The following is a 13,793-nucleotide window of genomic DNA, read 5'->3' on the forward strand; positions in this document are numbered from 1 at the left end:
GGTCCCGGTGCCCCCCGCCACTCGGGGGGGGTCCCGCCGTGTCGCCCTCGCTGTCCCTGCCGGTGTCCCCTCGGTGGTCTCGCCCCCCCCGTGCCGGTGCCCCCGCCGAGGCGGGCGCGGGGGGGTTCCGGGGGCTCCGGTCCGCGCCGCGCGCGGCGGCGACACAAAGCGGCTCCGGCGGCGGCGGCGGCGGCGGCGGCGGGGGGTCCCGGCGGGTGCCGGTGCCGCTGGGTCCCGGCCGTCCCGGCGCTGCCGGTGCCGCTCCCCGCCATGGCCAAGTGGCTCCGGGAGTACCTGGGCCGGGGGCCCGGCGCTCCCCCGCGCCCGCCCCAGCCCGACTACAGCGGTCCCGGGGCCCCCCGCCGCCGCCGCCGCCGCCGCCGCGCTCCGCGGCCCCGCCGCCTCCCCGCGCCACCGGCTCGTGCGGGTGGGGGGCGCGGGCCCGGGGGCGGCCCCCGCCGCCTGCAGCAGGTACGGCCGGGGGGCACCGGGGGGCACCGGGGGGCACCGGGCGGGAGCCGCAGCCAAGCGCCAGGAGCGGGGAGGGCGGCGGGGGAACCGGGGGTGCAGCGGGGCAGCGGGTGGGGGAAACGGGGGGCACCGGGAGGAGCGGGGGGGTCGGGCAGGTGTGAGCGGGGAGCGGCGAACGGGGGGGGCTGGGGAGCGGAGGGGATGGGGAGAGATGGGGAACGGGGATGGGGAGCCAGAGCGGCCGGGAATAAGGACCGGGAGAGCGGGGAGCGGGAACCGGGGAGAGCCAAGGGGTCGGGGGGGCAGTGGGGCAGCCAGGGGGGAGCTGGGGTCACTGGAGGGGGAACTGGGGGGCGGCTGGGGACGGTGGAGGCACCGGGAGAGGGCGAAGGGGAGAGGGGGAGAGGGGCTGGGGGACAAAGGGACCGGGTGGGCGGGAGCGGACACGGGGCCGGGGACACCCGTGCCGGGCTGTGGGAGCCCCAAGGGTCCCCTGAGGGCCCCCGGGGACCGGGGGGCTGCGGGGGGGGCAGTGGGGGTCCCGTCCCACCCGGAGCCCCCCCCAGGGCCCCGGTGAGAGCGAATACTCGGAGCCCTTCGAGGGGGAGCAGGACCCGGCGCCCGAGGGCGGCTGCGACGAGGAGGCCGCAGGTGGGTGGTGACAGCCCGGGCACCCCCAGCGCCCCCGCGGGGTCCCGGGCGCCTCCCACCGCCCCGTTCCCGTCCCCAGGCTGCCCGCGGCAGGGCGAGGGCCGGCGGGGGCGGCCGCGCCGGGGTCCCCAGCTGTACGACACCCCCTCCGAGGAGTGGGACACGGCCGGGGACGGCCCGGGGGGACCCCCGGCCCGCGAGAGCCGCCTCCCCCGCGACGACGAGCGCCCGGCCGACGAGTACGACCAGCCCTGGGAGTGGAAGAAGGATCACATCTCCCGGGCATTCGCAGGTGACAGCGTCCCCGGGTGCCACCGCGGGGTGGGCGCCGCTCCTGGCTCCCTCCTCCTTGTGGGGACACCCCCAGGGTCGCCCAGCCCTACATCCCGCAGCCTCCATGGGTAACAGATCTGGACCTCAGCATCCCCCAGCATCCTGGGGTCCCCCCCATGTCCCCCTGCCGCCCCAGCTCCCTGTGCCCCCCATGGGCACCCCCAGAGCGTTCCTGGCCCTGCAATGGGACCCCACGGCAGGGCAGAGCCGCCTCTGGGCCGTTCCTCTGCGGCACCGCGGGAGCTGGGTGACGCCCCTTTGTCCCCGCAGTGCAGTTTGAGAGCCCCGAGCGCTCCCCCAGCCTGTCCCGGCCGCTGCCGCGCTCCCCCCGCGGCCCCCGGCCCGCCTGCCCCCCCAGCCCCAGGCACGTGGACACCTCGCTGCCCCTGGAGAAGCAGGCGTGAGTCTGGGGGCGTCCCCTGGGGTGGCTCCTTGTGGGGTCAAGGGTGTCCCTTGGTGTGGTTGGGCCCTCTGACATGGATGGGTCCCCAGGGGGTGTGGAGGGCCCCATGTCCTGGGTGAATCCCCATGGGGTTGGGTGCCTCATAGCGTGGTTGGGTACCCCACGGTGTGGCTGGGTGCCCCATGGCGTGGCTGGGTGCCCCATAGGCTGTTTGGGTGCCCTGTGGCATGTTTGGGTGCCCCATGGCGTTGGGTGCCCCATAGGCTGTTTGGGTGCCCCATGGCATGGCTGGGTGCCTCATGGCCCAGGGGGTGCCCTGTGGCCCAGAGGGTGCCCCGTGGCCCGGAGGGTGCCCGTGTGACCCCGCTGTGCCCAGCTGGTACCACGGCCCCATCGGGCGGGCGGGCGCAGAGACGCTGCTGGCGCTGTGCCGCGAGGGCAGCTTCCTGGTGCGGGACTGCGAGACCAGCCCCGAGGACTACTCGCTGTCCCTCAGGTGAGCAGGGACATGGGCACAGCCCTGCCAGGGCCATGCCAGGGCCATGCCAGGCTGGGAGTGTGGGTTGGATCCGTGTTTGGCTGTGCCAGCCCCGTGGGGATGTGCTGGCGTGTCCCCATGCATGGCACAGGCTGGAGGTGACCTGGGTAGTGCCACCCCCTGCCCCTGCTCTGAGTGGGGTCCCCATCCCTGTCCTCATCCCCACTGCTGTCCACATCTGTGCCCCAATCTCCATCCCAGTCCTCATCCCTATTCCCATTCCCACCCCATCCCTATCCTTGTCCTGCTCCCTTTCCCAGCCTCCACCCTGCTCCTCATCCCTGTCCCCATCCTTATCCCTGTCCAGATCCCCACTTTATCCCAATCCCCATCCCATCCCATCCCATTCCATTATCTCATTATCCAATCCCATCCCATTATCCTGTTATCCCGTTATCCCGTTCCCGTTCCTGTTCCCGTTCCCATTCCTCATTTCCTGTTATCCCGTTACCCCGTTATCCTGTTCCCCTTCCTCATTTCCCGTTACCCCGTTATCCCGTTCCCATGCCTCGTTTCCCGTTCTCCCATTCCCGGTCCTGTTCCCGTTGTCCCGTTCCCGTGCCTCATTTCCCGTTATCCCGTTCTCCCATTCTCCCGTTCCCGTGCCTCATTTCCCGTTATCCCGTTCTCCCATTCTCCCGTTCCCGTGCCTCATTTCCCGTTGTCCCGCAGGAGCAGCCAGGGTTTCGTGCACGTGAAGCTGACGCGGACCCGGGAGCAGCACTTCACGCTGGGCCGGGCCGGGGCCGCCTTCCCGTCGGTGCCGGCGGCCGTGGGGCATTACACGGCGCGGGCGCTGCCGGTGCGCGGTGCCCGCCACCTGTCCCTGCTCTACCCCGTGGCCGTGCAGCCCCTGTGAGCCCGGGACCCCCGGCCGCGCCCCCCGCCCCATTAAACCGCCCTGTCACTCCAGGCCGGGGACGCTGTGGTGCCTCCGAGCGGGATTCGGGGACGGGGATTTGGGGAGGAGATTTTGGGCAGAGATGGAGATGTGGGAGCGGGGGATTAGGACAGGGATGGGGACAGAGAAAGGGGACAGGAGTGGGGACAGGGAGGAGAAAGGGGTGGGATGGGAATAGGGATGGGATAATGGGATGGGGATGAGGATGGGGATGGGGATGGGATGATGGGGATGGGATAATGGGATGGGGATGGGGATGGGGACAGGGACTGAAATGGGGACAGGAACAGGGACAGGAATGGGTGCCTCTGGTGTATCTTGGTGCCCAGCTCTGTGGTGTCCCTGGGGAAGGCAGGACAAGGAGGTGGCACTGCCACCCCGGGGGGGTCCTTTGCTTCCCACCCCTCCTCCGGTGCCGGGTGACACCATGCAAGAAGAGCCCAGGGGACAGCAGAGTGGTTTCCCCTGAACCTGTCACCCCTGTGGCACAGTGACCACGAGCTGCCCACGTGCGGTGGCCGGCGGGGCACCGGATGGCACCGGATGGCACCGGATGGCCCGGGGGCGGGGGGACACAGAGGACGCAGAGCCGGCTGACAGGATGCTGCCAAACACCTTTTTTGGGGGTTTCCTGAGCAAGGCAGAGCCGGGGGACGCTGTGAGGCACCCTCAGGGCCGGGGGGGCAGGGGGGGCCCCGGGCCCGCCGCGGCTCCCGCCGGTACGGGCTGAGCTCCGGCTCGGGGGGCGGCGGCTTTGGGGCGCCCCGCGCCGAGGGGGACCCCACGTTCAGGTAGATGGGCGAGTCGGGGTGCGCAGCGCCTGGTGGGGGTCACTGCTGTCAGCCAGGGCCCTCGGGGGACACACGGGGTGCCCTGGAGTGGGGCATGGCGGGGGGGCGGGCGGGGGTTTTGGGGTCAGGGGGCGTTCGGGTGCTGGGGAGGGGATTTCGGGGACAGGGTTACCTGGGCTCCTGTGACAGCAGCGCTGGCCGAGCAGCGCCATCCCCAGGAGAAGGACGGTGCCCCCCAGGCCCGCCAGGAGAGCCCAGAGCAGCGCTGCAAGCACAGCCCAGGGTCACCCCCGGCCCGGGGACACCGGACACGGGGTGGAGGGCACAGCAGGGACAGGGGGCACAGTTACCTGTGTGATGTCCTCCGAGAGCTGCTGCGGTGAGGGGAAAGAGTCAGAGATGTCCCTGTCCCAGTCCCTTGTCCCAGTCCCTTGTCCCAGTCCCTCCTCACTGTGGCCACCCAAACCCCCCCCGGAATGTCCCCCAAGGGGCCCCACCCGCCCTGCTGGGGACCCTCAGTGACCCCCCAGGCCCCTCGGCGGTGGCACCTCCCCGGTCCCCCCTGGCCCCCGCAGTCCCGGCTGTCCCGGGCGGTACCGGGGGTGACGCGGAGCTCGGTGCCGTTGCCGGTGGCGGTGTCGTGCCGCGGGATCTCCAGGGTCACCCGGCACACGTAGCGCCCGCTGTCGTTGCTCCGCACCTGCGGGAGGCTGAGGGTGGCCCGGGGGGGGTGCCAGGCCAGCTGTGCCCCCCCCGGGGCGCGGCGGGGACAGGGGAGCGGGGACAGGGGGGTGCCAAGGCTCAGGCGGGTGGCACAGAGCGCCCCGAGCCCCCCGTCCCGCAGCCACTCCACCCGCAGCAGGGCGCTGCCCTCGGCCACCTCCACCTGGCACTGCAGGGCCACCGTGTCACCTGCGGTCACCTGCAGCTCGCGCGGCTCCTGGGTCACCCGCAGGGCGCCCGCTGTGGGGACAGCCCCGGGGTCAGGGGGGGACGGATGGGACCCCGGGGTCACAGGGGATGGATGGATGGACGGATGGCACCCCCAAACCCCACCCCGCGCGTGGGGGACAGGGACACTCCAGGCTCGCTGCCCACGCGTCCCCTGTCACCTCTGACCACACACCCCATCCTGTCCCCACTGACGCTGTGTGCCCCCCACCCTGTCCCCTCCCCATCCACGCCCAGTGTCACCTCCTGTCCCCCTGCCACAGCCACGTCACCCACTCTGTCCCCATGTCTGTCCCTCCCTCTGGGTCCTCAGCCCCTCTCTGGTCTCCCCCCAGGACAGATGTCCCCCTCACCCCGGCTGTCACACAGGGGCCAGCCTGAGCCCCGTGCCCCCCCAGTGTCCCCTGGGTGGCCTGTCCCCAACCCCACAGCACCGCCACGGGGTCCCAGGCGCTGTCCCCACTGTCCCCACTGTCCCCACTGTCCCCCAGCGAGCTTTGTCCCCCACTCACCTCCAAGGAGGGGGATGAGGACCCCGAGCTGCCACATCCCCCCTCCGGGGCCAGCCCAGCCCCCCCCCTCCGAGGGGCTGTGTCCCCAAGGGCTTGCAGCCCCACGCTGTCCCTGTCCCCAAAGCTCCTGGCCCTGCGTCACCTGGGCCAGCTCGCTGTGACACTGTGGCTTCCGGCCCTGTCAGCGAGGGAGGTGACAGGGACAGACAGTGGCACCGGGGGAAGGGGAGGGGGGGGAGGTGGGGACATGGGCGGAGGGCTGGGGATTTGGGCAGGGATGGGGACAGGGAGGGGGAAAGGGACTGGAATGGGGACAGGGATGCGACTGGGGACAGGGATTTGGAGAGGGATGGGGACAGGGATATGGGACAGGGATTTGGACAGAGATGGGGACAGGAATGGGGACAACGATGCAATTGGGGACAGGGATGGGGACAGGGATGGGGACGGGGATCCGGGACACCATCCGGAGTGAGGACAGATGCCAGCACCTCCTCAGGCTCCACCTTGATCCTGGCTCCGCTCCAGCCTGGGGAGGAGCCCCGGGGGGATTTCCTCTGATCCCCCGGAGCAGGGGAGCCCCTCCTGCCCCCCGAGCGGGCTGGGGGGGTCAGGCTTCCTGATCTGGGCCCCCCGCCCGCTCTGTGACAGTGTCCCCACCGCCCCCCCACCCGCGGGGTGACAGTGTCCCCCCCTCTCCTCACCCCCAGCCCTGGCCCAGGCGCTCCCCACCCGCCGGGGTCGCAGCCTCCCCTCCCGGACTACAACTCCCAGCGTGCCGCGGGGCGCGGGGCGGGGCCGGCCCGGGGCGGGGCCGGGGCGGGGCGGGGGCGCCGCTCCCCCTTTGTTGGTGTCGGCGGGGCCGAGCGCGGCGGGGCCGGCCCGGAATGGGCGACCAGGTACGGCCCGCACCCCCCGGCACCGGCGGGAGGAACCGGGGCACGGAGCAGGAACCGGGAGCGCGGGGAGTGAGGGGATGGAGCGGGGAGGGCGGGCGGGATGGAGGATGGAACGAGGAGGGTGCAGGGAGGGAGGGATGGAGAGGGAGGGGATGGACGGGTGGAGGGAGGGAGGGAGAGATGGAGAGGGAGAGATGAAGGAGGAAGGGCGGGAGGGATGGAGGAAGTGGGGATGGAGGGATGGGAAGGAGGGATGGGAGGAAGAGGAAGGAGGGATGGAGGAAGAGGGGATGGAGAGGGAGGGATGAGGAGCGCAGGTGTGGAGGATGGATGGAGGGCTGAGGGGTTCAGGGTGGCACCGGAGGGCTGCGGGAAGGCTGGGGGGGCACGGACGGGAGCAGGGGGCTCGGGGCTGGCACACTCACACTCGCACTCACACTCACACACTCACACACTCACACTCACACTCACACTGCCAAGTCATGGCCCCGCCATGCCGGGCAGCCTGGCCGGGTCCCCGCGGCGCCTGGCACGGCCCGGCACAGCCTGGCACGGCCCGGCACAGCCTGGCATGGTCCAGGCACGGCCCGGCACGGCCCGGCACAGCCTGGCACGTCTGGCATGGTCCAGCACGGCCTGGCACGGCCTGGCACGGCCCCGGCACAGCCTGGCGGGCCCGGGCCCGGGGCAGCGGGGCCCGCGGGCACTGACGGCCGCTGCAGGGCGCCGGGCAGGAGTCTCTGCGCAAGATCATCACCACGCTCGCCGTGAAGAATGAGGAGATCCAGAACTTCATCTACTCCCTCAAGCAGATGCTCCAGAACGTGGAGGTAGCCCCGGCCGCCCCCGCCCCCGGGGCGCGCCGGGCCGCCCCCGCTCAGGCCCCGCCGTTGTGCCCAGGCCAACTCGGCGCGGGCGCAGCAGGACCTGGAGGCCGAGTTCCAGTCGCTCTACGCGCTGCTGGACGAGCTCAAGGAGGACATGGTGATGAAGATCAAGCAGGAGCGAGCCAGCCGCACCTACGAGCTGCAGGTGAGCCCCGGCACGGAGCCCCCCTGGCCTGGAGCCCCCCAGGCCCGGGACCCCCTGGCCCGGAGCCCCCCAAGCCCGGGACCCCCCAGCTCTGCCCTGTGCCCTCCCTCCCGGGCAGGCCCAGCTCGTGGCCTGCTCCAAGGCCCTGGAGAGCTCCGAGGAGCTGCTGGAGGCGGCCAACCAGGCCCTGGGCACGGCCAACCACCAAGACTTCTCCCAGGTGGGTCCCCGCGGTGCCAGGGGTGGCCCTGCCCTGCTGTCCCCACACTGGGGGTGTCCTGACCCCCCCTTGTGCCCCGCTCGATGCCACCCTGGGCTGGGCATGCCTTTTCTCTCTGTGCTGGGGCCGTGCTGGGCTGGCTGTGCCTGGGGGGGCTGGGTGGGAGAGGGGACACCCCAGGTGACACCAGGGTGACACAGAGGGGCACCATGGCAGGGCCATGGGGGGCACGGGGGGGCACAGGGATGCTGTGCCAGGGGGTACTGTGCCAGGGGAACCATGGCAGGATGCAGGGGTGGTCTGGCATGCTGTGGGATGCCCTGGCATACTCTGGGATGCTGTGGGATGCTGTGGGATGCCCTGGCATGCTGTGGCATGCAGGGATGCAGGGATGCTCTGGGATGCTGTGGGATGCTGTGGGATACCCTGGCATACTGTGGGATGCAGGGATGCTCTGGGATGCAGGGATGCTCTGGGATGCTGTGGGATGCTGTGGGATGCAGGGATGCTGTCCCGCTGGGTGCCACAGCTGGTACAGGTCCCGCATGTGCCCCCTGTGCCCGGCTCTGCTGCCTCACTGCTGCTTTTCTCCTCCTCTTTCCCTGTGCGCTCACAAGGCGGCCAAACAGATCAAGGATAGGTACGGCCCCCCGAGCCCCCCACCCACTAACCCCTCCTCCTCCTCTCCCCCCCTTCCTCCTCCCCACAGCCAGGGTCCCACAGGGGTGGTCCTGAGGGTGCTGGGGTGGCCCTGTGGCTGCTGGGGTGGCTGTGCCCACCCTCCCCAGGGCCCGGCAGGGCAGGGGGTGCCCGGCCCCGCTGAGCCCTGTCCCCGTCCTGGCACAGTGTGACGATGGCCCCGGCCTTCCGGCTGTCGCTCAAGGCCAAGGTCAGTGACAACATGAGCCACCTGATGGTGGACTTCGCCCAGGAGCGGCGCCTGCTGCAGGCCCTGGCCTTCCTGCCAGGTACTGCCAGGGCAGGGGGACACAGGGGGACAGGGCAGGGCACGGCCAGCCTGGCACCGGGGAGGGTGGCAGAGCGTGGGGCGGTGCCAGGCCTGGGGTGCCTGCCCAGAGGGGCAGGAAGGTGCCAGGGACGGGGGCAGGGATGAGGGGTTTGGGTGCTGTGCCCAGGGGGCAGTGGGGCCGTGCTGGGGGTCTCTGGGTGCCAGGGGTGCCATGCCTGAGGTCTGTGACTTGCTGAGCTTGTGGGGGGCCCTGGGGGTGCCTGGGAGTGCTGGGGAACCCCTGTGTGGCAGGGAGGGGGGACACTGGCACGGCTGCTCCTGCGGGCAGTGCCCAGCGCCCCCGAGATCGACCTGGCCGAGTCGCTGGTGGCCGATAACTGTGTGACCCTGGCCTGGAGGATGCCCGACGAGGACAGCAAGATCGACCACTATGTGCTGGAGTACCGCAGGACCAACTTCGAGGGGCCCCCCCGTGCCAAGGAGGACCAGCCCTGGATGGTCATCGAGGGCATCAAGGGCACTGAGTACACCCTCACTGGTGAGGGCACGGGCTGCCGCCGGCCCAGGCTCTGCAGGGCACACAGGGGTGGCAGTGCCCTCCTGGTGGCCCAGCCTGTGACCCTGCTGTGCCCACAGGGCTCAAGTTTGACATGAAGTACATGAATTTTCGGGTGCGGGCGTGCAACAAGGCGGTGGCGGGCGAGTTCTCGGAGCCGGTCACTCTGGAGACCAGAGGTGGGTCCGGGGGTGCCAGGCGCCCGTGTGCCCCCCGTGCCAGCCCTGCGGGGTGCTGGGGGCCCGGGCGCTGCTGACAGGGGCTGTCCCCAGCGTTCATGTTCCGGCTGGACGCCAGCACGTGCCACCAGAACCTGCGGGTGGAGGAGCTGAGCGTGGAGTGGGACGCCACGGGTGGGAAGCTGCAGGACGTCAAGGCCCGCGAGAAGGATGGCAAGGGCAGGACGGCCTCCCCTGCCAACTCCCCTGCCAGGTAACGCCGCCCCCGGGCCCCCCGGCACGGCCTCTGGGCCTGGCAGCGCCAACCCTGCCCCGTCCCTGTGTGCCAGGGTGGTGCAGTCGCCCAAGAGGATGTCCCTGGGCCGCGGGGGCCGCGATCGCTTCACTGCAGAGTCCTACACGGTGCTGGGTGAGAGGGGCAGCCGGCCTGGGGGGTTTGGGCACCCGGACTGGGGGTTTGGGCACCCGGACTGGGGGGTTTGGCACCCAGGGGTGTGGGGGACTGGGGTACCCAGGGGTTGTGACTGAGGAGGGGGTACCCAGGGGTGTGGGGGTTTGGGCACCCAGGGGTGCGGGTGAGGAGGGGGCACGGAGGGATCAGAGCACAGGGGGCACCCAGGGGGGCAGGGGACACCCCTGGCAGGGTGGGCACAGGGTGGGGCAGCCGCGGGTGGCCCGGGCAGAGCCGTGGCCGTGCCCAGGGGACACCCTGATCGCAGGGGACACTCTGATCGACGGCGACGAGCACTACTGGGAGGTGCGCTACGACCGCGACAGCAAAGCCTTCGGCGTGGGCGTGGCCTACCGCAGCCTGGGCAAGTTCGACCAGCTGGGCAAGACCCCGGCGTCCTGGTGCCTGCACCTCAACAACTGGCTGCAGGTCAGCTTCAGCGCCAAGCACAACAACAAGGCCAAGGCGCTCGACGTGCCCGTGCCCGACTGCATCGGCGTCTACTGCAACTTCCACGAAGGTGGGGCTGGGCTGGGGCTGGGCTGGCACCTCCCTGGGCATTGGCACCACCCTGGCCACCTCCATGGGCATTGGCACCACCATGGCCATTGTCACTGCCATGGGCACCAGCGTGGCCATTGTCACCACCGTGGCCATTGCCACCACCCCAGGCACTGTGCCAGGGCTGTGCCCGCCCCGTGCCCACCCTTGCCCCCATCCCCACAGGTTTCCTGTCCTTCTACAACGCCCGCACCAAGCAGCTGCTCCACACCTTCAAGGCCAAGTTCTCGCAGCCGGTGCTGCCGGCCTTCATGGTAAGGGGGATCAGGCCCGGGGGTCCCGGGGGGCTGCCGGCGCTGCCCGCAGCCCCCTGAGCCCCCGCTGTGTCCCCAGGTGTGGTGTGGCAGCTTCCAGGTGACCTCAGGCCTGCAGGTGCCCAGCGCCGTGCGGTGCCTGCAGAAGCGCAACAGCACCGCCAGCAGCTCCAGCCTGCCCTGAGCCGGGCACAGCACTGAATGTACCCCCGTGCCCCCCCCAGCGCTGCCCGCGGGGCTCTGCCACCCCCAGCGCTGCCCGCGGGGCTCTGCCAGCCCCGGGGCTGCCCACGGCCCCCCCACTCCGTGCCCCCCGTGTCGCCGGGGCTCGCTGCCCCCCCAGCACCGAGAGCTGCTTCTGGCCTGGAGAATAAATCGGGATGTAGGTGTGACCTGGCCGTGGATGGGGCACGGGGGGGTTGGGGTCCCTGTGACACCCCCACGGTGCCAGGAGCAGGACGGGGCTGGGTGGGCACAGGGTTCTTTATTTACAAATATTTGGGGGGTTCCCCCCACTCCCCAGTGTCACCCCAGGCCCGGGGACACTGGGGACACTGGGGACAGCTTTCCCTGAGGTGGGGGGGTCCCCAGAGTGTCCCCACCACGGAGCCTGGCGCTGCTGCAGCTTCCCGTGGCTCCCTGAGCAGCTCCTGGCTCCTCCCTGTGCCGGGGCAGGGGGGGCTGTGAGCGCCTGGCAGAGAATCCCCCTGCCCCCCCTGCCCCCCAGGAACCCCCCACTCCTCCCCACTGCCCCCGAGCCGGTGGCAGGACCCGTGTCCCCATGCTGGCACCCCGTGTCCCCCCACCGTGTCCCCTCATTGTGCTCGGGGGGTGACAGCGTGGCCAGGGGGGCTCGGTGCCCCCTCCCCGCCCCCTCCCCGCGGTCCCGAGCGGCCTCACCGGGGTCGTTCATGTAGAGCTGCTCCTCGGGCACCAGCCCCGCACCGGGGGGGCTCCTGCCCCTCCTCGGGGCCGGCCTGGGCGCGGCCGCAGCCGGGGGAGGGTCCCCGTTCATGGGCACGAGCTCTGGGACAGAGCAGGGGGGTCACGGACCCTCCGTCTGCACCCGACACCCCCTGAGCCCCCCCAGAACCCCCTGATCCCCCCCAGATCCCCCTGAGCCCCCCAGACCCCCCTGAGCCCCCAGACCCCCCTGAGCCCCCCAGGCTGAGACACCCCAGCAGCTCTGCCCCTCAGCTCTCCAGACCCCCGAGTACTCTGGACACCCCCCAGCATCCCACAGCTGCTCCCGACACTCCAGTAGTGTCCCCCGAGACCCCAGCAGTGTCCCCCGACCCCCAGCAGTGTCCCCCAGCCCCCCGAGCCCCCAGCCCGTGCCCACCCAGCTGGGAGCTGTACTCGGGCTCCAGGGGCCGCAGGCTGCCCTCGCTCCTCCGCACGAAGAACTGCGCCACCTCTGCCAGCGACGAGCAGCGGTGCTGGGGACACGCGGGCGTCACTCGGGGCCCCCCCCGCGCCCCCCATCCCCTGCCCTCCGCCCCAGGCCCTGCGTGGGGGGTCCCACCCCCTTGGCTGCAGCTCTTTGGGGGTCCCAGTTCCCGGGGATCCCAAAGCTGAGGGGTTCCCTGTCCCTTCTCTTGGGGGTCCCTGTTCCTTGAGCCCCAGCCCTTGGGGGACCCCAGCCCCTTGGTGCCACCCTTGGGTGATTCCCTGGGGTGGCACAGCCCACGCGGTGCCAGTCCCTCGGGTGCCCCCAAGGGTCCCACGCCGGGGTCGGGGTCCCTGTCCCGTGTCACTCACCGGCGTCTCCAGGTCGATGATGTAGCCCTGGGGCTCCCTCTTCACCCTGTAGTGCTTCAGCACCGCTGTCCTGCGGGGGGGCGGCCTCAGGGGCTGGGCACCCCCTTTGTGGGGCACTCACAGCCCGCGGGACCCCTCGCACGGGGACCCCCCCCCTGGGGCCACCCGCCGAACCGGGACCCCCCCGAGGCGTCCCCGCTCACCCTGGGACCCCCCACCCCATGGGGACCCCCACCCTGAGCCACCCCCCTCCCCCGGTGTCCCCGCACGGACCCGCGCAGCTCCTGGCGCGTGGTGACCGAGACGCCCTGGCCGTGTCCCCCGGGCCGCAGCAGGAGATTCCCCCTGGCCGCGCTGCGCTCCAGCAGCCGCTCGGCCTCGGCTCGAGTCACCTGGAAAAAGCAGCTGGGGACCCTGGGGACCCCCTGTCACCCCCAGCCCTGCCCGGCCACATTGAGGCACCCCCAGCTGGCCACGCTGGTCCCCAGGGAGGATGGGGACCCCCCGACACCCCCGACTCACGGCTCAGAGGGGCTGGGGACACGAGGGTGGCGGGGACACGGGGGTGGTCGGTGACACGGGTGTGACCGGGGACACAAGGGTGGCCGGACACACGGTGGTTGTCGGTGACACGGAGGTGGCTGGACCCACGGCGGTGTCCCTGCTCTGCCGCTCCTCCCGCAGAGCCTGCAGCAGCTGGAAGGTGTGTCCGGGCAGCAGCGCCAGGTCCCGGGGCATCTTCATCTGCGGGGGGACACGGGCTGGTGGCACTGAGGGGTCCCTGTCACCCCGGCACCCCCGGGCAGCCCCGCGCCCACCTTGGCCATGGTCAGGATGAATCCTCGCCACATCTCCTGCATCTCCCAGCTCTCCATCTGCCAGGGGACACAGGGACGTGAGGGTGGCCTGTCCCCTGTCCCTTGTGCCCCACACAGGTCTCCACAGCCCTCTAAACCTGACCCCAAATCCCAAAACCCGCCATCCCTGTGCATCCCCTGTACCCCCAAGTCCTTCCCCCTGTGCCCTCCAGTCTCCCCAGTCCCAAAATCCTCTGTGTCCCTAAATCCTCCCCTTCCACTCCCCAGTGTCCCCCTGCAGTGCCTGTCCCAAAACCCAGTCCCCTCATTCCCCCAGTCCTGAAATCCTGTCCCCTCTGTACCCCCAGACCCCCCCTCCAGGTACCCCCATTGGCCCCCATGGCTGCCCCTCACCTTCATTGTCACCTCTTGTCCCCTCAGCCTGAGGATGAGCGCCCCGTCCTCGGCCTGCATGGTCACCAGCTCGCCCAGGTCCAGCAGCTCCAGGGGCTGGGGGCACCCAAGGGTGGGACCCCCGGCCCTGGGACACCCCCACCCTCAG

The 13,793-nt window shown here is 71.3% G+C and overlaps 2 protein-coding genes across 2 annotated transcripts; both read left to right on the forward strand.

The window, feature by feature from the left end:
* The first annotated feature begins 270 nt into the window (after positions 1-270).
* On the forward strand, positions 271-3,307 carry SHD (Src homology 2 domain containing transforming protein D). The gene is made up of 7 exons (XM_030966953.1): positions 271-346; positions 398-471; positions 1,038-1,122; positions 1,202-1,414; positions 1,726-1,855; positions 2,235-2,354; positions 3,069-3,307. Exons 1-7 carry the CDS (start codon positions 271-273, stop codon positions 3,253-3,255), a joined length of 885 nt encoding a protein of 294 aa, XP_030822813.1. The 3' UTR covers positions 3,256-3,307.
* A 3,079-nt stretch (positions 3,308-6,386) lies between these two features.
* FSD1 (fibronectin type III and SPRY domain containing 1) lies at positions 6,387-11,058 on the forward strand. Its single transcript, XM_030966525.1, has 13 exons — positions 6,387-6,450; positions 7,173-7,280; positions 7,351-7,482; positions 7,601-7,702; positions 8,320-8,342; positions 8,549-8,670; positions 9,001-9,210; positions 9,309-9,407; positions 9,501-9,660; positions 9,737-9,816; positions 10,127-10,378; positions 10,585-10,673; positions 10,753-11,058. The coding sequence occupies exons 1-13, from the start codon at positions 6,439-6,441 to the stop codon at positions 10,855-10,857; spliced, it is 1,494 nt and encodes a 497-aa protein (XP_030822385.1). The 5' UTR covers positions 6,387-6,438; the 3' UTR covers positions 10,858-11,058.
* The last annotated feature ends 2,735 nt before the right edge of the window (positions 11,059-13,793 follow it).

Source organism: Camarhynchus parvulus, chromosome 28 (assembly GCF_901933205.1).
Source record: "Camarhynchus parvulus chromosome 28, STF_HiC, whole genome shotgun sequence".
Classification (NCBI taxonomy): domain Eukaryota; kingdom Metazoa; phylum Chordata; class Aves; order Passeriformes; family Thraupidae; genus Camarhynchus; species Camarhynchus parvulus.

Excerpts from the sequence above, each read along its gene's own strand:
- SHD (XM_030966953.1), top strand. The coding sequence starts at position 271 with ATGGCCAAGTGGCTCCGGGAGTACCTGGGCCGGGGGCCCGGCGCTCCC. Across the intron at positions 472-1,037 it reads GCCCCCGCCGCCTGCAGCAG|GGCCCCGGTGAGAGCGAATA; the intron begins GTACGGCCGGGG and ends AGCCCCCCCCAG. Across the intron at positions 1,415-1,725 it reads CATCTCCCGGGCATTCGCAG|TGCAGTTTGAGAGCCCCGAG; the intron begins GTGACAGCGTCC and ends TTGTCCCCGCAG.
- FSD1 (XM_030966525.1), top strand. Across the intron at positions 7,281-7,350 it reads AGATGCTCCAGAACGTGGAG|GCCAACTCGGCGCGGGCGCA; the intron begins GTAGCCCCGGCC and ends CGTTGTGCCCAG. Across the intron at positions 10,674-10,752 it reads CGGTGCTGCCGGCCTTCATG|GTGTGGTGTGGCAGCTTCCA; the intron begins GTAAGGGGGATC and ends CTGTGTCCCCAG.